The sequence below is a fragment of the Mus pahari genome, chromosome 17 (genome assembly GCF_900095145.1).
Source record: "Mus pahari chromosome 17, PAHARI_EIJ_v1.1, whole genome shotgun sequence".
Lineage (NCBI taxonomy): Eukaryota > Metazoa > Chordata > Mammalia > Rodentia > Muridae > Mus > Mus pahari.
Window position 1 is genome coordinate 41,759,300 of NC_034606.1, and position 23,363 is coordinate 41,782,662.

Below are 23,363 nucleotides of genomic sequence, written 5' to 3' on the forward strand. Positions count from 1 at the left end.
GTTCCGCCGGCAACACGTGCTTGGAGTGGCGGAGCTGTCTACCCCGCCCCCGGAAGTAGCTACGCGACCTGGATTCCCCCGCCCCCTTGTCAGAAGTAACCCAAAAGAAGCACCATCAGCGAGTGTGCACTTGAACTTTATTCACACGGAGCACTGTCCCCTCGAGCCACATGTCCGAGGGAGTGCCTGTGGCCGAGAGGCCCTAGAGAGAGGCCAGGACCTGCCCCAAAGAGCTGCGGGCCTCCGCATGGCGGGACTTTTGTTTTTAATAAATAAAAACTCTAAAAATATATATATATAAACAGGAGAAATGAAGTTTGACAACTGTTGGAACTCAGATTCCAGAATGGAAAACGCAGACGAGTCCAGGCAGGTCTCATCCACGCGCCGCCCGTGTGTGGAGTTTGGTCAGAGGCCGCGAGGTCAAAGGAGGGTGGTGCCAACTTGCTCAGCGCGAGGACCGCAATGGCAGTTCAAGAGATAAATAGCATCTGGTTAAAACTATGTCCTTAGCAAACTTAGTTCTGTCGTTCTATTTATATCTTTATACACAAGTAGGCTGGGTATCGGATAGATTCTGTAGTCAAACAAAAACAAAAAAAAAACCTCTCGCCCTCCCTCACCCGCCCCAAGAAAGTCTGCCTAGCCCTGGTCCTACCCCAGAGGGCTTTGGTTTGGGGCCTCTCCTTGCACAAAGACCTATTAGGCATCGAGCCGATGTTGCCTTGTCCTAGTAGTGGCCAGCACAGCTCTCCAGAACGCCTCTAACTCTCCTTCAGGCCCCAGCCAGAGGCCCCGAGACTAGGGTGGGGGGATCAGGGTGAGAGTGCCTTGGTGGAGGATTGCCCTGAAGAGGGGACAAGGTCCTGTTGCCCTGAGCAACGCGGTATGTGCTTCAGCCGACCAGGAGGGCAGTGTCGCTCGGCTCCGGGAAACAGAAGGCACTTCTCGGGGCTGGCTTGCGACTGGCAGGGCGAGCCGGTACCTGCAGGAACTGGCCGCGAGATGTGGCACGGCTGCTTTGCCCGGGAGGGCCTGGGGCGGGGCCGGTGTCTGGCGGGGCCTGGCATGCTGCCTCGCACTGGGGCCTTCCCTCCCACCTTCCCGGGTGTCACCCTAGCAGGTGTCCATAACCCGCGTGCTATAGCACGCCCTCCATGAAGCTGGTATCTAAATGCTGAATGAGCACTCGAAGGAAGGACATCTCCTTTCGTGTATTCTCGAAGATGACGCGAGGATCATCCGACTGGCAGCGCAGGCAGTTGGGTGCCATCACCATAGCCAGGTTGCTGACGTCCATTTTGGTGATGGCTACGTTGGCTGGCTGCACGAACACCTGTGTGAGGGGGTCCGGGTGAAGGGAGAGGAGAGCAGAGTGGAGGAGGGTAGGCGTAGCTATTAGGGGATGAGCTGGGCAAAGTGGAAGGTTGGTTGAGAAGGATGGAAGGTGGGCGTGGCGCGGCACTGGATGCAGAGCATGCATACCTGGAGGAAGCGAATGAGGTAGCACAGCACCATTCGGTTGATGCGCGGTAGCGCGTGCACCACGGCCACAGCAGCCTCCGGGCTCTCGTAGTGCGCAATGCATTGTTCGTAGAATTCATGAGGAATCAAGGGCTCTTCCAGCTCCCGATACCACAGCTTCAGCAGCGATGCTGAGGGTGGGAGTGACTTAGATGGTCTTGGCTTGGGAACCCCTAAGCCAAGCATCCACCAGAGGCCACATCCAGAGAAACAGGGTGTATGGGAGGCTATGGAACAGGCTGGAAAGGGTCCCTCTAGCTAAAGCTGTACAGACTGAACCCAGACCTCAGAGACACTAGCTGCTGGAGGACCTGGGATCATTCTTGACAATACAGGTATGTGTGCATGTGTCCACAATAAAATCTCACAGGGCTGCGCAGTTGCTGCAGACGGTGGCTGAGAATGCTGCAAGAGCTGTGGGACAGGCTGCCCTGGAGGGCAGAACCCTGGGTATGCCAACAACACTGACATGGCCAATGTAGGAGGATGTCTAGAATTCCTCTGAAGATAGGCGCCAAGGGTAAAGGATGGCAAGATGCAGCCACAGGACAGGGGGACAAGGCCACAGGGTGATCCCAAACAGGAGTCCCAGCCTGCATGGTTACCTGCTTTCTGGGATATGCATGCAAGCCAACTCCTCAAAACTACTGAGTATGTGTGGGGCTCACCAGGGACATGGGGGTCCTCCAGGCCTGTAGGCACCTTCCACTGATCCACCTGCAACTTCAGGGCATTCACCTCATCAATGTCTCCAGGGACCCTAGAGAACACAGGGTGCATCTCAGACTAGAGGAGCTCACCTTGTCCTAAAGCTGGAGTCGGGAATAGCAGAAAGGCTCAAGGACCCGCCAAACACTGAGTCTCAGGCAGGGTGGGGTGACTCAGCTTTGGGGCTCCTCTGGGGGCATGCTACCCATGCACTTGAGTCAGTGGTGAGGGCTCTCTTGGCTTCTCTGTGCAGCTGGTTCCCTTTGTAGGCCACTAAAGCCCAAACTTGCTTCCCTTTTGTCTTGGGGGCTTGGACCTCCCTGATCCTGACAGGTGAGTCATTACAATGGTTGACACTGCATAGGCAAGTGCCATCCCAAGGGCTGGGTATGTCACATCCCTGTTCACACAGGATGACGAACTGGGGCTGCTCAACTGCCGGGCCAGCTGCATGCCATCTCTGAAGCTCTGGTCAGAGGCGATGTCCTTGCTGGTATCCAGGTACATTCTGGACCTGTTGGCTGTCTTTATTGGCCATGACCTACTTGAGGGGTACGGTAGGGTGGTGGCATAGCCAACTTGCCTCCTGTGGACTGGACATTGCCTTGGCTGCATGGCCCCAGCCTTAGTGTCCCCGACACTAGAGATATAAACACATAACTGCTCATTTCCCCCACCCACAACCTGGGGCTGACAAGGCACCTGAAGATACCCTCCGTCTGGTCACCGTTGAGTGCCAGGACCTCCTCGGAAAGCCGTGTCTGTACCCAGGGCAGCTGCCTGTCAGGATAGCGCTCTTTCTGCATGCTCATCACCTCCTGCAGTGCACTGCCAAACATGGATGGGCTGAACACTGCGTTCTTGGCATGTCGTATCTCCTCCACGTTAGGCTTCTTCAGGCCCTGTGAAAACAGCCCAGCACTCAGGTCCTGTTGTAGTCCAGCCTCCTTCTTTCATCTCTTTTCCCTAATTCTGGTTCTTGGCCTAGTCAGAACCCGGGACTATCCAGACCCTGACCCAAGTCACTAAGGAGGACCCATCAGGCCATCTGCAACACCCTAAAGCATGGATATGCAGAATGGTAGAGAGGTGAGGGTCCCCACCACAGGCTTGCATATGGCAGTATATGTCTGCTGCATCTCACCATGCCACTTGAGTTCTTAGTGGGCCAGTGCAGTCAGGATGCTATTCCTGGGCTCTGGGAGGCAGGGTATAGCCAGGTAGATGGATTACCTTACTTGGGTAGGCTACCTGATGTCTAGTACCCATTTGCATTGCTCCTCAACTAGAGGCTCAGGTCTGGTCACAGGTCCTTTGATGGAAAAGACTGGGGGAAGCACAGGGTCTCCTAAGCCTTCCTAGTTAGACACTAACAGGCTGGGCACCGCTGTCAGCAGGTACTCTGTTGTGCCTCACTGCCTCCCCATCAGGCTTCAGGATGGACTGGAGGAGAGTCATTTGCCCTACCCTGCTTCTCCCAGAAACATTTGTACCTTCTTGGCCCCAGTCAGAGCTGCCTTCTGCAGTTTGTGGTAACAGTACTTCGCATAGGTGCTTATTGCCACCCCTAAAAGAGAAAGGGTGACAGTTAGCCTGGGGTGGACATGTGGGATACAGGGGCGGAGAATAGCCATTGCAGGGTTTTTGCCCACCCCTGAGCTAGACAGTAGCCCATATTTTCTCCCAGGCACAGCCCTATAGTACAAAGCCCCAAGAGGAGAGGCAAGGGGAGCTTCCCACGTCTTTAGGAGCTAGGATAGGGGAGAGCCTTCTACAGCCTTCCTATAGCCACAGAGGAAAGCCAGGCTGGAGACAAAGCACGTCCCTGTCAGGAGTCATAGGCAAGAAAAGGACACACCCAGGCCTTCAACTCTACTTCCTTTCCTCCTCTGGTGATCCTAGCAAGAGGGTTCTAGTGCCTTTGGCCAGCACTGGGGCAAACACAGCTCTCCAGTGGGCCTGGCTTCCTTAGGGAGGGGGGAGATTGGGGGCAAGATTGTCAGGGCGAGGGTGTAGTGTCAAGCTTGGCTCTCAGTGGGAGACAGGACTCTAAGCAGAGGCTAAGAGAAGGCAGGGTTGAAGGCCTGTCTTCCTCTCAAGGGAGGGGACTTTCTGAGACTCAGCCCCTGCAGCAGAGCTAGTGGGATTGGAGTGTTGGTATACTCCAGTGACATAAACTTAGGCTTGGCATGAATGGAAGATGATGTCAAGTGTCACCCAGTTGGTCCTGGCAAATAGGGAGAGACAGACGACAGAAAATGCCAAGAATGTCATGGACAGACCACCACCAGCTGTGTGCTTCTGGAAGACACCTTCCCCTGGAAGTCCCTTTTCTGACTCCTAGCTTGCTGCCCACTGGGATCAATGAGAGCTCTTAAGTTTCTTGTGGACATCTGAGGACTTGGGAAAGTCCTTAGATGTGTGTGTATCCATAACCCATAAGTGTATTTTGTCCCATTAGAACACTTTATCATAAAATAGTTTATTCACATCTGTAAAACCGTTTCCTTTCTAACCAAAGTGATTATAGATTTCTCAGATGTTTAAGTCTTGGACAATCTGCCCCAGGTCCCATGTGATCCACAGAACCTGGCAGAAGACCCAGGTTTTTGTCCTCAGCCAGCTGGAGATAGCTTTGTAGCTTTCTACTTCGGGGCACCCTACCCTTCAGGAAAGCTGTAAGGCTCCATTGTTTAAGAATGGATAGTGCTGATGTTCTTCCACTGCCCTGCCTCGGCTCAGCAGATGACATCTGAGAACAGAAGGGACTTAGGCCTGCTGCCTCCTGTTCTGCCCACTCAGGGTTGCCTCATGGGACAGCTGCTGAGGACCACAGCATTTCCCATTCCTACCACCCCTCAGCTGGCGGCGGGTATGAGAAAAACCTCCCTGGGCTTCAGTGTTTCAGTAGGATAGGGACTGAATAATGCCCATCTTAGATGCTGAAAATGGTTGTCTGGGAGCCAGTTAAGTGTTAAGCAGCCAGCCTCTGGTGCTGTGGTGGTAGCAGGTAGGTCAGGACTGAGGCCGGGGCTATGTAACCCGGAGTCTAGGTATTTGCAGTGATTTCTGCTCTGTGCTGAGTGTCCACAGTGGGTCAGGCAGTGGTCACTGCCATCCCATAGAGACCTTTATTTTCATGAGGTCTGCTTCTGGGTCTGCAGTCTAGCCTTGTTGAACCTAGGCTTCAGGTTATTGTACAGTTTTACATCGAGGAGCAGTGCCGCGGCTTCTTCCTATCGCAGGAGGTGCACCAGGGTTTACTGTGTCTGCTGGTGCTCAGCCCGCATGGGCCAGGGAAGGAGTGCTCCCCAGCCTCCTATCTGACAGTCTGGCCTCCAGAGCTCTGCCCAGTTCTGCTCCAAGGTCCACAGGAGCTTGTTTCCTACCTTATTTGCCAAAGCTCACAGGAAGTTGGATCTGTCCAGCTCCTGTGCCCTGGCGGTTGGGAAGCAGGGTCTGGTAACTCTACTACTATCCCCATGGGCGGTCTCAACACAGGCATGCCAGGGCAGCCTGGGAGGCCCCAAGCAAGAGAACATTTCAAGCCCTACTGAGGTCACCCTGGCCTCCTCGTAAGGCTCTGCGTGCTCTGCAGCTCCCTGCCGACTGTCTGTTCTGTTTTCCATACATCTTATCTACAGAAAGCTCATCCCTGGGTTCCCGTGGGCAGTACAGAGTGACAAACAAGGAGCGGGAGGCAGGGGTTCCAATACTGTGGATGCCGGCCTGGTGGAAGCAGCTCTGTATGAAGTTGGTGCAGGCAGGCCAGAGCTGCCTTAAGGCCTTATGAAGAAGTGTCAGCATTGAGCTGTCACTGAGAGCTCTAGATAGGGAGGTCTCAGCCTTCCCTGGTGTTCAACTGAGTAGAGTGGTCCTGATAGGGCTCAGGGGAAGAGCGAGGAGGATACTGGTGGAAGAAGGCAGAGAAACTCTGGGCTTCAGAAGGCTTTGCTGGGGCCACCATGGGAAAGGGAAGATTCCCTGCTGATAACAGGGTGGGCTCCCCTGCCCCCAGAGGTACTAGGCTAGAGGGCAGGGCTAGGGAAGTACTTGCCACAGGACAACCAGCTCCTCCACCTGTGAGCCTCACCCCATAGTCAGGCCCATTCACTCACCTGGGGGTGACTCCAGGCCTTCACAGGTTAGTCCTTGTTCCCCCTGTCCACCAAGAAGCAAGCTGTGGGTTGTCCTGGGTACCGCCAGAAGAGGTGCGCAGCGTGCACCATTTCTCTAGTCACTGTGGCACCCCAGACCTCCAGGTTTTGCTGGCTTGGGAAGCCCCAAGCCTGAGGTTAGTGTCCCTCCCCCAGCCCAGAAGCAGTTAGAGAAGGCCAGGCGGCCATGGCTGAAGAGCAGAGCGGTGCAGAGGCAGCGCCCAGGCTGCAGAGGCCCTACCATCTGGCTCTTCAACATAAGGCTTGGGTTTCTTTCTCAGTTTGGACTTCTTCTTACTGTTTCTTTCCAGAAGCTCTTTTATGTGCTGTGTCACTGGGGAGCAAACAGAACCGTGAGGACCACAGGACACAAGCCAGAAAACACTGCCCATGTGGTTCATACACTTGGTGGCAAGGAGGCCCCTGTGCCTGCTGGGGATCTGTCCCATCCAGCTGAAGGCCATGTGTCTCTGGAGACAGGAGCTATGTGCACACGTAGGCGGCTCTATGTGGGATGCTGGGACCTTGCTGGCACTATGTGACCAGAGGGCCTCAAGGCAGGGGGACTGTACTGGTCAGATGGAGACACAGTGGAGTTGGTTCACACATCTCTGGCCACGAGGAAGGTTGGGTCTGGGCTCTTTGTAGCTGGCGTTTGGTCCACAGACCCACCTGCTACAAAGCCAACAGAAACGGGTGAATGATGGTGACAGGAGGCTCTAGTCTGGCTCAGACTGCCACCTATGCCAGTGACTTGTCACCTGCCTTAGGGCATGCCTGTCAGATTTCGGTACTGTCAAAGTGTCTTTTTCCCCATTTCAATCAATGCACTCTTTGGAAGTCAGTCACTAGGAAACGTGTTAAGGGGATTTATTCAATACGTTGATTTAAGCCTTACCACTAGGAAGTTTTCAGTTGGCTAACATTCCTGAACAGCTCCCATTACCTCTCCCTCCCTATGTCAAGATTTGTGACTGAACTCAGAGTTTCAGTGCATGCTAGGCAGGTAGTGTAACAATGAGTGACAGGTTCAGCCCTTTTATACTTTTTGAGACCCAACCTTCCATATTTAAACTAGTACGGCTGCCTTGAACTCACTTTGTACCCAGGGCAGGCCTTGCCTCTTTCCCTCTTGCCTTGGCATCCTGGGTAGGTGATAGAACAGTACTGTACCAGGCGTGGCTATGCATCCTGGGTAGGTGATAGAACAGTGCAGTACCAGGCGTGGCTGTGCTTACTTTATTTATTTATTTTGGGTACTGAGGACTGAACTCACAGACTTGGGACCACCAGGCTGTGCTTTGCATGGAGCTATGATTGCAGCCCTTACATTTTGAGGTCTTGAAATTTTAAGCCCTTGCTGTTTAGTTCAAGCTGACCTCAACTCAAGATCCCCCAGCCTCACGCCGTCTCTGTGCTGACCTCAATTCAAAGTCCCCCAGCCTCACGCCATCTCTGTGTGGAGGACATATGTCAGCACCTAGTCACTTTTGACACATCTTGTCAATATATTTCCCATACTAGGATGAAATCAGCTATTTCTTGAAAGGACTATGGGTTCTTATAAGGGCGTCGGGTGTGCTTTTCCTTATTTAAGCATCCTTGCTTCTGAGGTCATCTCAGCAGACAGAACAAGCAAATATATGTCCATTAATCCATGTATATACATGCATATCTATAAATACTTCTGTAGGTATGGATTTATATCTCTATTAAAGTACATATGAGTTCAATAGGCAGTGGTGGCGCACACCTTTAATCCCAGCAGAAGCAGAGGCAGGTGGATCTCTATAAATTCAAGGCCAGCCTGGTCTACAGAGCAAGTTCCAGGTCAGCCATGGCTACACAGAGAAACCCTGTGTCAGAAAAACAGAGTAACATGAGTTCACACCAATGCTTTATGTTAACCCATCACTACGTAGATCAATCCACACACCTTTGTACTTTGTCTGTAACTTGAATAACTGGCTTTTCATTTCTCTTTTAGGGGCAAAATGCTGAGGACTAAGCCCAGAGGTTGATACACTCTACCACTGAGCTACACTTAAGCTCCCATCCTTTTAACAATACTTTGTTGGATATTTACTTTTGATAGTTCAACTTTCCAACAGACAGTGTTTTGGTATTAAACAAAAGTCACTGCCTAACCCCAGAAGACAAAGATCTTCTTCTATAACTCTCTCTCTCTCTTTTTTTTAAAGATTTATTTATTATCCAGCTCTCGGGAGGCAGAGGCAGGCGGATTTCTGAGTTCAAGGCCAGCCTGGTTTACAAAGTGAGTTCCAGGACAGCCAGGGCTATACAGAGAAACCCTGTCTTGGAAAAAAAAAAAAAAGAAAAAAAGAAAAAGAAAAAAAAAAGATTGATTTATTATTATATCTAAGTACACTGTAGCTGTCTTCAGATGCACCAGAAGAGGGCATCAGATCTCCTTACAGATGGTTGTGAGCCACCATGTGGTTGCTGGGATTTGAACTCAGGACCTTCAGAAGAACAGTTGGTGCTCTTAACCACTGAGCCATCTCTCCAAACCTCTCTTATAACTTTTATAGTTTGGGGTCTTAATGTTTTGATTTATGATTTTTTTTTTTAAATTCTTGAAATAGGTCTGTGTATGTAGTCTTGGCTACCTTATAATTCCCTCTGTAGACCTGACTGGCCTAGAGATCCATTTTCCTCTGCCTCCTGAGTGCTGTGTTAAAGGATTGTGCCACCATACCTGGTTGGTTTATAACCCATTTTTGAGTTAATTTTTCATACAGTGCAAAGTGGAGGCTGGAGTTAGTATCTTTTGTGTTTGAAAGACCCTGCAACTGAGAAAAACAGACCTGCTCCACCCAAGTGGGTCTGCTTCTGGGACTTCTGTGATCACAGACCTTCCTCACACAGATCAGACTTTGATCACACCAGATCTACAAGCCAGTGGTGGGGGGTCCTCTAACATGCTGCTCTTTTTTCATTAACCGAGCTCCATGCTGCCCCTTCCATCCTCTAGAGAGCCCCTACCCTCAGCTGTAGCATCCGGCTGTGCCTCAGGCCAGCTGGTCTTCCAAAACAGACGCTGCAAATTCTTGAGCGGGTAAGGCAGGACTCATGCCATACTCTACCTTCCCTGGACCACAATCTGAGTATTTGAGACAAGATGCCACATGTAGTCCTGGCTGGCTGAAACTCTCTATAGACCAGGAGGCCCCAAAATTGGTGCAGTCTGTTTCTATCGCTTCTTTGTTGTAGCTTTTGTGCCATACAGGGTGACAGTAAGGGCCAAACAGTTACTTAAAAACAAACACACACACACAATAAAAAACCCTGTACATTTTAACATAAAAAGATTAGGATGAGCCAGCTTAAAAAATGCTGAACTGGGTGGCAGTGGTGCACGCCTTTAATCCCAGCACTCGGGAGGCAGAGGCAAGGGGATCTCTGAGTTAGAAGCGAGTCTGGTCTACATAAGTTCCAGGACAGCCAGGGCTTCACAGAGAAACCCTGTCACAAACAAAACAAAACAAAACAAAACCAACAAACAAAACTGCTGCAGCCCTGCCTCTGGCTCCCGAGTGCTGGCATCATGCCTGGCTGGGACCATGCTCGTTCATGCCTGTTCAGATGGGGTGACAGCTTGCATGTAGAGGTCTCTTTGGGGCTCATGGCCAAGCAAAGCTGCACACAGGCCATCTTGAGGGGACCCAATGATAGAGATGGATTTGACAGCAAGAGCAGCCTAGGTCCCCACGGCCTGGATGCAGGCCACCAGTCGGCTGCTTACCATTCCAGAGGTAAGACTTTTGGGGTGCTGTTAGGCCACTGCCCTGAAGCTAAATCTTTTCCCTACTTTTGTGTAAGCCAGAACACTATGGGTATAATACACTGTAAAAAAAAAGCCCACATTGGGCTGGTGAGATGGCTCAGTGGGTAAGAGCACCCGACTGCTCTTCTGAAGGTCCAGAGTTCAAATCCCAGCAACCACATGGTGGCTCATAACCATCCGTAACAAGATCTGACGCCCTCTTCTGGAGTGTCTGAAGACAGCTACAGTGTACTTACATATAATAAATAAATAAATCTTAAAAAAAAAAAAAAAAAAAAAAAGCCCACACAGACACTGTGCGAAAGGGGGCACCATAGGAGGTCCTACAGAAACAGCCCAGTTACATCCTTCCTGGCTAGATGACCCTTAAGCCTCTAGTCACCTCCTAAGTCTTCATTTTCTTACTAACTCACTCTAGGACACGCCTGAGATGTTGCACGGGCCTCACGCTGTGCTGGGCAGAGGAGAGTCATTTTTACACCCTATAGCTCAAGAACACTCGAAGGCTCTTTAGAAAGGGCAAAGAAATGGTCTCTGAGGTCAACAAAGCACAGCTTCCAGGACCCCTACTCGTAGGAAGGCATCAGAGGACCAGAGACCAGGGTCCTTGACTTCTCCCCTCAAGCCTATAGTAATCCCAAGCTGCTTGGAATCTGACTTTGGTTCTCAGTGCAGGTATGGGAGCACAGGAACGTGCCAGGTTCTGCATCCCCTTCTCATGTGGCTGACACGTGCTTCCTACACTTGGCACACCTCCGGAAGCATGTGCAAGCCATGCAGCTTCGGCCATGCCCTCATGCGTGCACGGTGAGCCAACATTATGAAAACTGTTGTCCCCGTCCCTGGTGGGGGGACAAGGTCTAGAGGCCCTTCTCCTCCCAACAAACAATACACAGGTTTGTGTGACCCAGTTCCAAGCATATGTGTGTTTGAGCATGTGTGTCCACAGCAAAACAGAGGCTCCTTGTCTGTACTCCACAAGTACTTAGCCCTGGGCTCAGAGCAGCTGCCCAGCTAATAGAATCCCGGCATATCTCTGGGGGTCTTGTTTTTGGTCCTAGGCATCTATAGGCAAGTGGGTTATCTGTGACAGTCCTATCTTCCAACCTCACAGGGCAGTTCAGCTTAAAATGCCCACTAACTGGCTGAACTTAGAAGACTTTTGTATATGTGCTGGCCTGTGGACCGGAACCTAGTGACACACCCAGGTCACCATGTTTTTCTCTGCTTAGGCTACTGGCCCAGACCCTACACAGAAGGCAGCCCGTGTAGCCTCTTTGGTCATCTTCACTTACCACAGGATAACAAAATGGGCGTCAGAGCTTGGCAATGCCTGCCCCGTGGGAGGCTTGGCGGGAGCAGATACACAAGGTTATAGATCTTATTTCAGCCAGAGGAAACTGGGGCTTGGGGATTTTCCAGGGGACTGCATATCTTCTTGGAACTGGCCAGTGCTAGCCAGCATGGCTAACAGCTCTCTCCATAGCCCTTACCTCAGCAGCAGCAAAGCTGGGGTGCTGAGGGCCCCACATGCTGGCTCTTACCTTTGGTGTCGTTAACGGGGTCCATATGCCTGTAGATATAGCCCTCTAGGTAGGAGTGGAACTTGGGGGTTGGTGGGAAGAAAGCCAGGCAGATGGCCATGAGCTCCCAGCCGCGGGCCAGGCTCTCTAGGCGGAAGTTCTCCGTGGTTTGCCGGCATAGCTGGATATACAGCTCATCCCGTAGGCCCTGTGCACTCCAGCCTTTGGTGGCTATCTCTAGGGCTACGTGCAGCGGGTCTGCCTTGGCTCGCCTGTCACCCATGTACATTTGGATTAGCTTGAAGATCTCACAGGCCTCCTTCTTCACATGCCGGTCACTAGTCACAATCATGGGCTTCTTGATGGACTCACTGCTCCAGGCCAACATGTTGGCTATGGACACCTTTCGCCGGAAGAGCCCCTGGGTGTGCTTGTTGAAGTGCTTGGAGGCCCAGTTCTCGATGTCCGTCTCTGAGGAGGGCTTCCGCAGCGTGAATGTGGGGAAGACACAGCTGGAGCTGGGCAGTGCGCTTCGGTTCTGTCGGCTGCTCTCAAACTGGGCGCAGGCACCAAGGTCCTCAGACTGGGAAGGACAAATGGGACTGGGCCGTCAGAGGGTGGGCTGAGCAGGCGAAAAGGCCCAGTTGGACTACATCCCTAAGAGCATTGAACCAGCCAGGTGAGACTCGGCTTGCCCAGCAGCCATGACCACGGTCTTTGCTCTCAGGAAGCCTGACTGGGTGAGGAGGTACAGAGCGTCTTACGTGGGGATTCCAACTCATCTTGCCACCAATAAAGGCTGGCATCCCACCTCCTGTAAGCATAGCTACCAACCCCATTCCCACCTCTGCATCACCCTGGGACCTAGTGCTGCTCAGGGCTGGAGAACCTAGCTTTTTATCACCTGTCTGGGGCTTGAACCTGCAGGCCCCGCCCTCTGCTTATATACCAAGAGCTCCCTCTTTTCTTAAGGATAGCTTTGGCCCTGAATATTCTGGTTCCCACAGCCTATGGGTCTCAGAAGCCGCGTGGAGATCCAAGACAGCTGCCGCCTGGAATTCACACAAGCCCTCCCCAGTGGAGTGGAGACAGACCACTGTGCCAGGAGACCTGTGTTCTAACTCTGGTGCTGCTGAGCAGGTGCAGCAAACTAGCATGGATGACAGACCCAGGATCTTGGGACCTCCAGGTCCCCAGGAAGGCAGACTCATGGAAATGTACTTAGGCCTTGGTGTAGCATCCTACTGTTGAACCCTCGTTGACAACTGTATGGGGCCTGAGACTCAGGTCCTAAAAACCTCAAGTGTCACACTCATGCCATGGATACCTGCTGTAACAAGGCCTCACTCTGCCCCATGCTGACCTCAGACTCTGCCTGGAGTCTGGTGGGCTCAGAAATCCCGTCCACCCGCCCTGTGCCCTCACCTGTGAGGGATGGAGGTAAGGCTCCGGTGAGGCCAGGTTGGTCTGCACAGAGATGCTTTTCTCCAGCAGGATCTGAGGGAAGCCAAGCTTGTCAAAGGTGCTCCGCTTCCAGTGCTTGCTGTCCTGCTGCGCCAGCGCCTCATCCTCACTGAATGCTCGCACCACAGGCCCAGGCATGGGCAGTGGGACAGCGCCATCACTCTCATACCCTGAGCCATCTTGCTGGGAGTCCCAGCTGCCCCTCTGCTTCATGTGGAAGTGGGCTTGCTGCGCCTCCCAGGCTAACCGGGCCTGTGCCAGGAAGGGCTCAGGTGTGCCTCGGACTAGGTCGGCCTCGGCCTTTACTGGGGTAAGGCTGGCCCTGCATGGAGAACGCTCTTCAGTCAGAGGCTGTTCTCCTAGCAGGTCCCCAGCGCCGTCAGTGGACGAGGTGCTAGGGGCTTGGCCCAGAGAGGGCTTTCTGTTCTTTCTCTTGCGAGTGCCTGGGGAGTAGCCCGTGGAAGACATGGTGTCCTGCTGACTGGACCAGGACATGGCATCCTCCTGGGCTTGGGGCAGTGGTGTGGGTGGTTGGCTTGGGCGGGACTCAGGCCCTTCCATGGTGCTGTAGTCTCCTGATCTGACCCCCAGACGCTGGTCTCTCAGCAGGCAGGGGCTGGGCTGCAGGGAGTAGGTGCCCCCACCTGGGTTGGGTGCATACTTGTGCCTGGGCCCAGCTCTAAGCTTGGGGCTGGAGCCTGCTTGCTCCACATACACCAGCTGCCGCACGTACTCCTTGCCCACAGGACTATATTCCAGGCTCAGAAAACGCTCAGGGCACTTCTGCTTGGTGCGCATCAGCTGCTGGCAGGGTGAAGTTGGGGTCTGTTTGGTAGTCTGCAGGAATGGATGGGGCTTTCGGCCTGGGGACCTCTGTGGTGAGCCTGTCTGGTAGGGGCTGCTGGCTTCAAACTGCACATCCATGGGGGGCTCATCATAAATGGGGGCCTGGTATTCCACTGGAGGCTCCTCATAGAGTGGGGGTTCATAACCATAGCGAGGGGAGGAGGGCTGTGAGTCACTGGAAGGCTTCCGGGGCTGTATCAGCAGTGGAGAACAGTTCCCAGAGAGCTCAGCCCTCCTTAGGAAGGGTGAGGGCCGCCTCTCTGGAAAGAAGACAGTGCCATCAGTGTCAGGGACAAAGGTCTGCAGGTTAGGTGAGTGCTGGCTGCCAGATGGTCTGCGGTGATGCCCCCCTGGTTGGTTGTCTGCAGGATAGCCATTGCCCTGGGGAGTGAGGAAGCTGGGCTCACGGTCGGCAACCTTGATGAGCATGCGTTCCTTGTTACCAGAGTTCCATCGAAGTGAGGAGGTCCTGTGTGGAGAGAGGACACCCAGTCACTGGCAGAGTTAAGCCCAACCCCACCATCGTTCTCACGGCTAGGTCCTCTCTCATCTGTCTCTCACTCACTCTAGCAGCAGGCAGAGAGCCCCCACTGGAGCTCACAGTCACTGGCTGGGGAGCCAAGCACCACACCACAGGAGCACCTCAGGGTCCAGCTGCAACACAAGGCTATCTCAGCTCCCAACTTCTACCCCAGCAGGTCACAAATGTCACTCTGCCTCAGTCCCAGTCCCTCTTCTGTGAGGTCACACTGAATATTTGGTATCCTCAGAATTGTCTCCTGCTTACGGATACAGTGGGTGGCACTGGCCCCAGGGACACCAGGCACAATGCTCACATAGGTCTTGTTCCACAGGCCTGAGGTCAGAAGCGCCCTGCATCTCATGGCTATGCTTAAAGCAGGAAGCAGCTGAACCTAGAGCAGCGTTCCACAAGACACGCTCTCACGCACTGGTTCTTCCCCAGACTTCTGAGGCGGGACCCTCGGACTAGGGTTCCCAGCACCTTCATGTTTGGCTGGTTAATCTTCCATGGTTTTTAGAAAACTAGCTACTGAGATTTTAAATGTGTTTGCTTCTTCTCTTCTGGAAATCCAATTACGACTCGCTGTGCACCATACAGTTTCATGAGACGGTCTCTGTTTCTCAGCTCTCTGTCCCTCAGATTTTTCTTCTCATCTGTCTTCTGTTTGTTAGTTCTCAACTCAACACATTGTTTGCTTTCATTTATTTATTTTAGAAAGGCTGTGGCTGTGTGGCTTTAAATTTCAGATATTCCTACCTCTGCCTCACATGCTGAGATTACAAGTGTATGCTGCCGAAGCTCACCTCAATCTTTTAAATGTGTGTGTGTGTTGTCTGCATGCTTTTCTAGACATCATGTACATGCAGTGGCTGTGGCGGTCAGAAGAGGGGAGCAGATCCCCTAGAACTGGAGTTACAGACCTTGTTAGTCAGGGTCCAGGTACTGAGATTGGAACCCAGATCCTCTAGAAGAGCAGCCAGTGCAGTGCGCCTAACTGCTGAGCCACCTCTCCAGCCTCAAGCTTGTTCTACTTAAAAACCACCATTTTGGAGCTGGAAAGATGGCCCAGTGGGTAAGAGCACTAGCCAGACCCCTGCCAAAGGACCTGGGCTCAATTCCTAACACCCAATGTGGCAATTCACAATTGTCTGTAACTCCAGTTCCAGGCTATCCACTGTCTTCTTCTGGCCTCTATAGGCACCAACCATATACGTGGTGCACACATCCACACACAGGCAAAGCACTCGTATAGTGACAAACACAAACCAAAAGACCGTTTTTATTCATTCAGGCCACTATACCAGAATGCTGAAGGCTAGATGGATCAAGCCAGACAATTAGGCTAGGTGTAGGAGTACACACCTTTAATCCTAGCACTTGGAAGCCTGCATGTTCTACAAAGGGAGTTCCAGGTCAGGCCTACTTAGTGAGTCTGTTGTCAGAAATAAAGAAAATGCAGTAGGTCTGATGTAGCCCAGTGAAAAGCACTTACTGGGCATGCATACATCTCTACGTGTAATTCCCAGCAGCAAATGTGATCTGTAACATCAGACACATATTTCCTGAAACTTTTGAACTTTTTTTTTCATGTTTGTGAGCATTCTGCCTGCATGTATGCTGGTATCCTTGAATATCTGAGCCTGAGGAAGCTAGAAGTGAGAATTAGAACCCCTGGACCTGGAGTTTCAGATGGCTGTGAGCCTCCATGTTGGGAATTGAACCAGGTTCTCTGGAAAATGAGCAAGTGTTCTTAACCAGCGAGTTATTTCTTTAACCCTTCATGTTTCTGACTGGCTGACATCTCTGCTATTTATGTATTTATTTGGCTGGGATTAAAGGTATATGCCTCCATGCCCAGCTTTTCTTAATTTCTTTGGGACATCTTGGAATGTTTTGTTTCTTGATATCCAGCATAAGTTAACTTCTTCCTGTGGCAGTTTAGTAGTGAAGACTAGATTCATGGTAACTGTTCAACCTTCAGTGCTGAAGTGTATTGCATGAACATTCTACTGATGGTCCAACTGTGAGTAAGGAAGCTTACACATGAGGTGATATGTTGGTCTTCCCTTACTGGTTCATTTTCTGACATACCCACCCAGCCAGGATCTCATGTAGCCCAGGCTGGCCTCGAACTCGTGGTAGAGATGACACTGAGCGCCTGACCATTCTGCTTCCATCTCCTTCCTACACACTGAGATACTGAGTCCAGCGTGGTCATGTGAGGGATGGGAGGGCACGGTTCCTGCCCCTGGAACAGACAAGCAAGGTGTGGGCCTCCACGAGTGATGATGGTTGCTGTGGCCATAGGTTTGTTCGTGCGATGCACATATTTTCCTGTTCCTCCTCAATACCTCTGCAGAACACCGCCCTGCTCCGGCTTTCTCCCCCACAGCATTCATGATCTCTACTTGCACTCAATCTCTCTCTCTGTGGCACAGAAGAACTGTGGCCTTGCTTTCTCCTTACTTCCTGCCTAACTCCAGCATTAACTCTGTTGAGCAGGCACCTGGCCTGAGGGACCCTACACAACATGGAGCCAAGGTGGTTTGATGTGAAAATGGGAAGCCCTCCCTGTCAGGGCTGTGGCCTCTGAAGGCACCAGAACAGGTGGGCAGGGCAGGGCAGGGCAGGCTCACTGCCTCATTCTCCTCAGGGCCTTTCCTGCAGGATCAATTTCAGAGGAAGTCGTGCGAGTCTCATACAAACAACAACAAAAACAAACAAACAGACAAAACCCCCCAAAACTAAAAACAAAAAGCCTTAGATGGGAGGAAGTGCTCCTTTCGGATCACCCGAGCAACTTCTCTGAGGTCACCCTCCATATGTGCTAGGACTCTGCAGTGATGCAGATGCTCTGGGTGCCTTGGACTCTGTAAGGAGAGCAGTGACTCATTGCTTTGGTCTACAACGGCGCACAGCCTGGCAGGGGGCAGGAGGAGAAGGCTGGGTGCTTACATGGAGATCAGACCTTCTCCCCTGTGGAGGGCCAGGACACTTTCGGGGTGTGTCAGGCAAGCAGTGCTGTGGGCAGGTCACTGGGATGCAGCAGAGCCCAGAGGGTGCTCCTGGTTTAGAAGTGCAGCTGCTTGCTCTGTGCTGGCCAGGTCTATTGGAGAGTTCATGAGATTCTAAAAGGGACGCCCAATGGCATCACTGCTAGCAGGTGACAAGGAGTGACTAGGGGAGGAGTGCAAGACGCCCCAGGGACGGCAGCCCTGGGGAAATGCTGCAAGGCTAGAGACCTAGGGGACTCCAAGGAGGGTCTCTCAGACTCTGTAGAGGCTGGTGTACGTCAGCTAGTGTGGCAGGTGTGTTACACAGGGCTGAGAGTAGCTGGACTGTGAACATGGGGACCAAAGGGCGGAAGGACCCGAGTGGGCTCGCTTTTCCCATCTGCCACTAATACTGACAATATCTAGAAAAGCCTGCAGAGCCTCTTAAGTCCACTGGGACTTGGGGCTGTGAGGGGTACCTGCTTTCCCAGAAGCACTACAGGTATCTATATGCAGATGGTGATGGGCATGTTACTAATGAGCCCTGATGTTAAGGGGTGACAGCCATCGAGGGCTGGCAGGGTTGCAACAGTTCTCGCCAGCTGAAGGCTAGCTGGGGCCATCTGCCATACGCAGTGTACCTCCTCAGCCTACGACAGTGGCTAAGTGAGGGTCATGAGAAATCTCACACCTCGTGGCTAGAGCTGAGGTCTGAATTGTCACCATGGAGATAAGTCTCTACCAGACCCATATTGCTGATGAGAAAATGAATCCCAGGGAGGCCTAGAATACACCTGCAGTAACACAGTTACCTAGGACCAGGGCAGAATCTGATTTCCTTCCACATCTGCCTCCATTTAGGGAACAAATCCAACTGGATGAGCAAACTCTCAAGGCCTCTCATGTCTTTCAATTTCTTCCCCAGTACCAATGCTGTTCCTGGGTGGTCTGTGTTTGGGACCCCTGGCCACCCTCAGGCATAATACACAGCAAACCAATCACCAAGAAAGAAGATTATAGGTGACTGCTACCATTCTGTTAGGGAACCTGCTCCCTTCTCTGACCACCTGGGTCCCCTGACTGGGCCTGCTAAGTGTTCTACAATATGGAGTCAGTATCACCCAGGGGTAGAACACACATGCAGGATCCCTTAGACCTCATCCTTCCTCCAGAAGCTGAGAGGAGCCACATGACTTCCAAAATGGAACTCCCAGTGAGGCTGGGGCAGCGCTGAGTGTCTTGTGCTTACACCCAAGGTGCTAGTGAGCTTTACAACCTCTCCTCCTGGTGCTCAACCAAACTCTGCTCCAGCCCACCCAGGACCACTCAGATCAGTAGATGTTCTACCTGTAGTGAAGGAGCTGGCCGTCAGCACTGTAATCCCGGTATACCTCATAGTCCTTCTCCAGGAGCACACCTGGTGGTGAACAACTGAAACACAGCAGAAAGAAAAAGACATGAGTCTGGGTGCAGCACACAGGAGCGCAGCACACACACAGGAGCAGACTGCCCCTCATGCCCCTGGGGATGACCTGGGTTGCACTTCTTATGTTCCTTTGTTTCTTCTTTTCTTAGTTTATAGCTAGGAGCTCACTATGCAGCTCTAGCTGGCCTGGCACTCCCAGAGATTCATCTGCCTCTGCCTTCTGAGTGCTGGAATATAAGTATGTGCCACCATGTCACTGTGTTCCTTTTTATGGTCTAAGCAAGAATTCTTCAGTCTTTTCTATCTTCTACTGTAAGAATAGCCAGAGTGGTCCGTAGGCCATGGAGCAGGCCAGGACACCAGCCCTGTCCAAGCACGACAGCCATTGCTCTAAGGGCTCAGAGATGGGGCTACTGAGAGCTTTAATCAGAAATGGCAGAAAACCAGCGGAGAAGACACGCTGCAAAGACTCTTCTGGGGACTGCAATGTCTGAGGGCAGAGAAAGATGGCTAAGAGACCTCAGAAGTAGGCATCTAAACAGTGATTGTCCTTGTCAGCCATCAAGAGGCAGGCGACCAAACCAACACCCATTTGTGATTGAGAAGAAGCTTCAGGAGTCTAGAAGAAAAGATTCATTTAATCTGATCAAGATTATCTCTACTTAGCCCTGGCTTTTACACCACTCAGTAAGAAAAGGCAGAGTCAGGGTGTTAATGTGTACTCTCGCTGCCAGAGGGTAAGACAGTTTTGGAACAGCTGCTGATGTATAGATAGGTAGAGGGGCACTGGCTGATTTAAGTGTCTGGAAGAAAAAGTCACTATTAGATGTCAGTCTTTCTTGTTTTTGAGATAGGGCCTCATCATGTGGACCAGCTGACCTCAGACTCACTGAGCTCCTTTGCCTCTGCCTCCCGTGTTGGGATTCAAGGTATACACCATTACACCCAGTCTAGATGTCAGTCTTGAAAAGCTAAAACAAAAAGTTACTAGTAGTATTAATGGAGACTTGTAGCCTAGCCTTCACTTAAAAGTTAAAGAACAAGGTGGTGGCACGCGCCTTTAATCCCAGTACTCAGGAGGCAGAGACAAGCGAAGCTGAGTTTGAGGCCAGCTGGTCTTCAGAGTGAGTTCCAGGACAGCCAGAACTACACAGAGAAACGGTGTCCCCCCCGCCACCCCAAAAAAGTTAAAGAACAGCATTATTAGGAATTCATATTACATATAATCTTTTTTTTTTTTTTTTTTTTTTGGTTTTTCGAGACAGGGGTTTCACTGTATAGCCCTGGCTGTCCTGGAACTCACTCTGTAGACCAGGCTGGCCTTGAACTCAGAAATCCGCCTGTTTCTGCCTCCTGAGTGCTGGGATTAAAGGCGTGCGCCACCACGCCCGGCGTACATATAATCTTGAATAGTTAAATTATAGAAGGATCACAAGTACCCTAATGTCTTTTAAGACCTGCATTCCATTTGCACATACCTCATTCATTCCTTAGATCACACTTTAGCCTGGATGTGAATGAGACACGGCTTAAATTTCTTTGTCCCATTCCTTGGCTCTAGGCCAAACAGCAGATTTCTGAACAGGCAAATGTACTGTTGAAAGAGCCTCTGAATGCTAGAGAATTTCCATGGAATATAGTGTTAATCCTGCCAAATGGAGCAAAGTCCTCCACTCTAACTCTCCTCATTTTGATCCTAGGATCCATATGTGAGCATCTGACGACAGAGAAATCATCACCGGGCTAGCTTGCATCCCTCCTGGGCAGTAGGCAGCACGAATTCCTCAGGAGGGGCTGTAAGATACTGGAGCTAGACCACCGGGGTAGTAGTCAGTTGCATGATGGGCCTGGTCTCTTTCCAAACTGTAAACTCCTTCTAAAAGTAGAATACCCTTCCCTTCCACTGTTCTATAGTCAAACATGAGCCTTAAACTCTCCTCACAGATCAGTACAGGTCTATGGAAAAGATTCTCGTCATCGAGGAAGGCTCACTACCCTTATGTCCTTCACGAAGTCCTCCTGGTTCAAGTACTGACGCCGCTGAAACCAGACCTCTCTGCTTGAGCTACCAAACACATCACAAGGGGCCTGTTTATAGCCAGGCACATAACCACCTCCTGCAACTTTTCTGCTTTTTAGCTGACTATTTAAAAACCAAGTGTATTTGCACGATGGCAACAATAGCAACAGAAGAGAAGCAGACGTTTAGGACATAAATTAACAGTGCAGCTCAGTAGTGGAAACTTACCTCAGGCACACAAGGCCCTGGGTTCAATCTCAAGTATTCTCATCAAAGCCTCATTTAGCTGGGCTTAGCAGCTTATGCTTGTAACTTCAACAATTGGGAGGCTGGGGTTCAAGGCCAGCCTAGGATAAGCATTAAGACCCTCTTTACAAATAGACTAAGGACCGTGCTGGGTCAGAACTGTAAGTTGGTTGAGAGGGTGGCTATGGGGTGGCTTAGTGGGTGAAGCATGAGGATCTGAACTCAGACTCTAGCGTCCATGTAAAACAGCCAGTGTGACATCATACACCAGAAGCTCTAGGCTGGGAGATGGAGACGGAGGATGCTCGGAGCTGATGGACCAGCAAATCTAGCCAAAAAGGCCATCTTCAAAAAATATGCTGGGAAGCAACGATAGACAAAGACCTCTGAAGCTGACCTCTTACCTCCACAGGCTCACAACAAATAGGCAAACACATCTGCCTAGACTCACATACAAAATAAAAACACTGAAAAAGAAAAAGTAAAAACAGTTAAGGGAAGATGCTAAAAGTAAAGAGGCAGAACTCAACGGTACCACTGCGTGAACACGTGACAGAAAGCTGCCTGCTCAAAACACTGCAGCCCTAGAAAAGCATGGGTTCTGAGACTCACCACAAAGTCTGATTACCAACCTAAATATACACGCCATGGTTTGCTCTCACCAACTCACACTGAAATCTGCTTCTAACCTAATGATGTGGAAAGGCTACCTTGAAGAACCCTCCCTCTGAGGGAGTGACGAGTTTCTGTGGGAGTCGAGTGCTCTTAAGAGATGAATTAGCTGCTAAGAGCAAGGCATCGCGGGGCAGGTCAGCGCCTCTGTCTCTCCCCTGCTCCACTGCCTCTAGTTTATTATGAGCCAAAATAAGGCAGTTTCCTCTATGAATCACCTCGCTAAAAACATTTAACTATGGGAGCAGAACATGGTCTGAGACAATATACAAGAGTTTAGTACACAGCCAATAGAAAATTAGGATAATATTACATATAGTAAAAAGAAACCACATGTGTAAAACCCAGGCGAGCACACTATCCCTGCGTCATGGAGTCATGATCTTCCTCTTCAGATAGCTGACTGGTGTGTGTCACCACATCTCTCAGACGGTTAGCCAATATTTGAAAACTGTAAGAACATACGCCTAAAAACTCACAGTAGACGTTTTATTTTTACTTCTGTATGGTCTTTCAAAGGACCGAATGAACGAATGGTAAATATATATTTTTTTAAGATTTATTTATTTATTATATGTAAGTACACTGTAGCTGTCTTCAGACACTCTAGAAGAGGGCGTCAGATCTCGTTACGGGTGGTTGTGAGCCACCATGTGGTTGCTGGTATTTGAACTCCGGACCTTCGGAAGAGCAGTCGGGTGCTCTTACGCACTGAGCCATCTCACCAGCCCACGAATGGTAAATATTAACAGAAACTACCTGTCAATATCTTCAAATATAGAGTTATAACACAGAATAAAAGCTAGAAAATGACACGTGACGTGTAAACACAACTGTAGTGACCTCTGCCCCATCTGTGCTGAGCCTGCCTGGTGAGACAGCGTTATCTGAAAGGAGACAGCGTTATCTGAAAGAGTTGTTGGACTTATGGCAGCAGAGGAACAGGGAGAGACCGAGAAGATACGTGTGGAAGGACTAAGAACAAGACGGAGTATCAGGAAAGCGCCTGGGACTAGCTGCTGCACACTCCTCCACTAGCTAGTTCACCTGTGGGTTCAGGAATGGGTTGATTACCTGTCAACACCACCACTAGGTGGAGACAAAGCCTTCAACATATGAGTCTCTCAGGAGAAAAGGAAGGGTGATGAACCACAGATGAAGCACAACCTGGAGTAAAAATTGCCAAAATGTGTTGCAACCAGCCATGCTAAGAATATGTGTGTGTTAAAGGCTTAGGAAAATATCAAGTATGCTAGAAAGAAATCTTTGGGGAAATGTAAGCTTATGTAGAAATATAAGCCCATGGTCATACTTTTCAGTAGAAGGGCTCCACAGAATCTACCGTGAACTATGGAAAGGCTGGGATCAACACGCTTCACCCATGCTCATGGACTGAGCTTAAAGTAATTCCACTAAGATTGTGTGTGTGTGTGTGTGTGTGTGTGTGTGTGTG

At 50.9% G+C, this 23,363-nt stretch overlaps 1 protein-coding gene across 3 annotated transcripts in view; it reads right to left on the reverse strand.

Annotated features, from left to right (window-relative positions):
• Nucleotides 1-102: 102 nt before the first annotated feature.
• The window catches only part of Arhgap39 (Rho GTPase activating protein 39), an 88,412-nt gene continuing 65,151 nt past the window's right edge, over nucleotides 103-23,363 (reverse strand). For 2 of the 3 annotated variants that reach the window (XM_021216852.2, XM_029547747.1), the window contains exons 4-12: nucleotides 18,894-18,977; nucleotides 13,146-14,499; nucleotides 11,742-12,303; nucleotides 6,631-6,723; nucleotides 3,726-3,799; nucleotides 2,935-3,134; nucleotides 2,193-2,284; nucleotides 1,486-1,655; nucleotides 103-1,336 (exon numbers count right to left, since the gene is read on the reverse strand). In XM_021216852.2, the coding sequence (XP_021072511.1) occupies nucleotides 1,142-1,336; nucleotides 1,486-1,655; nucleotides 2,193-2,284; nucleotides 2,935-3,134; nucleotides 3,726-3,799; nucleotides 6,631-6,723; nucleotides 11,742-12,303; nucleotides 13,146-14,499; nucleotides 18,894-18,977 (2,824 nt within the window). In that variant the 3' untranslated portion in view covers nucleotides 103-1,141. The remainder of the gene's footprint in view (nucleotides 1,337-1,485; nucleotides 1,656-2,192; nucleotides 2,285-2,934; nucleotides 3,135-3,725; nucleotides 3,800-6,630; nucleotides 6,724-11,741; nucleotides 12,304-13,145; nucleotides 14,500-18,893; nucleotides 18,978-23,363) is intronic. The other variant, XM_021216853.2, reaches the window with a different exon arrangement.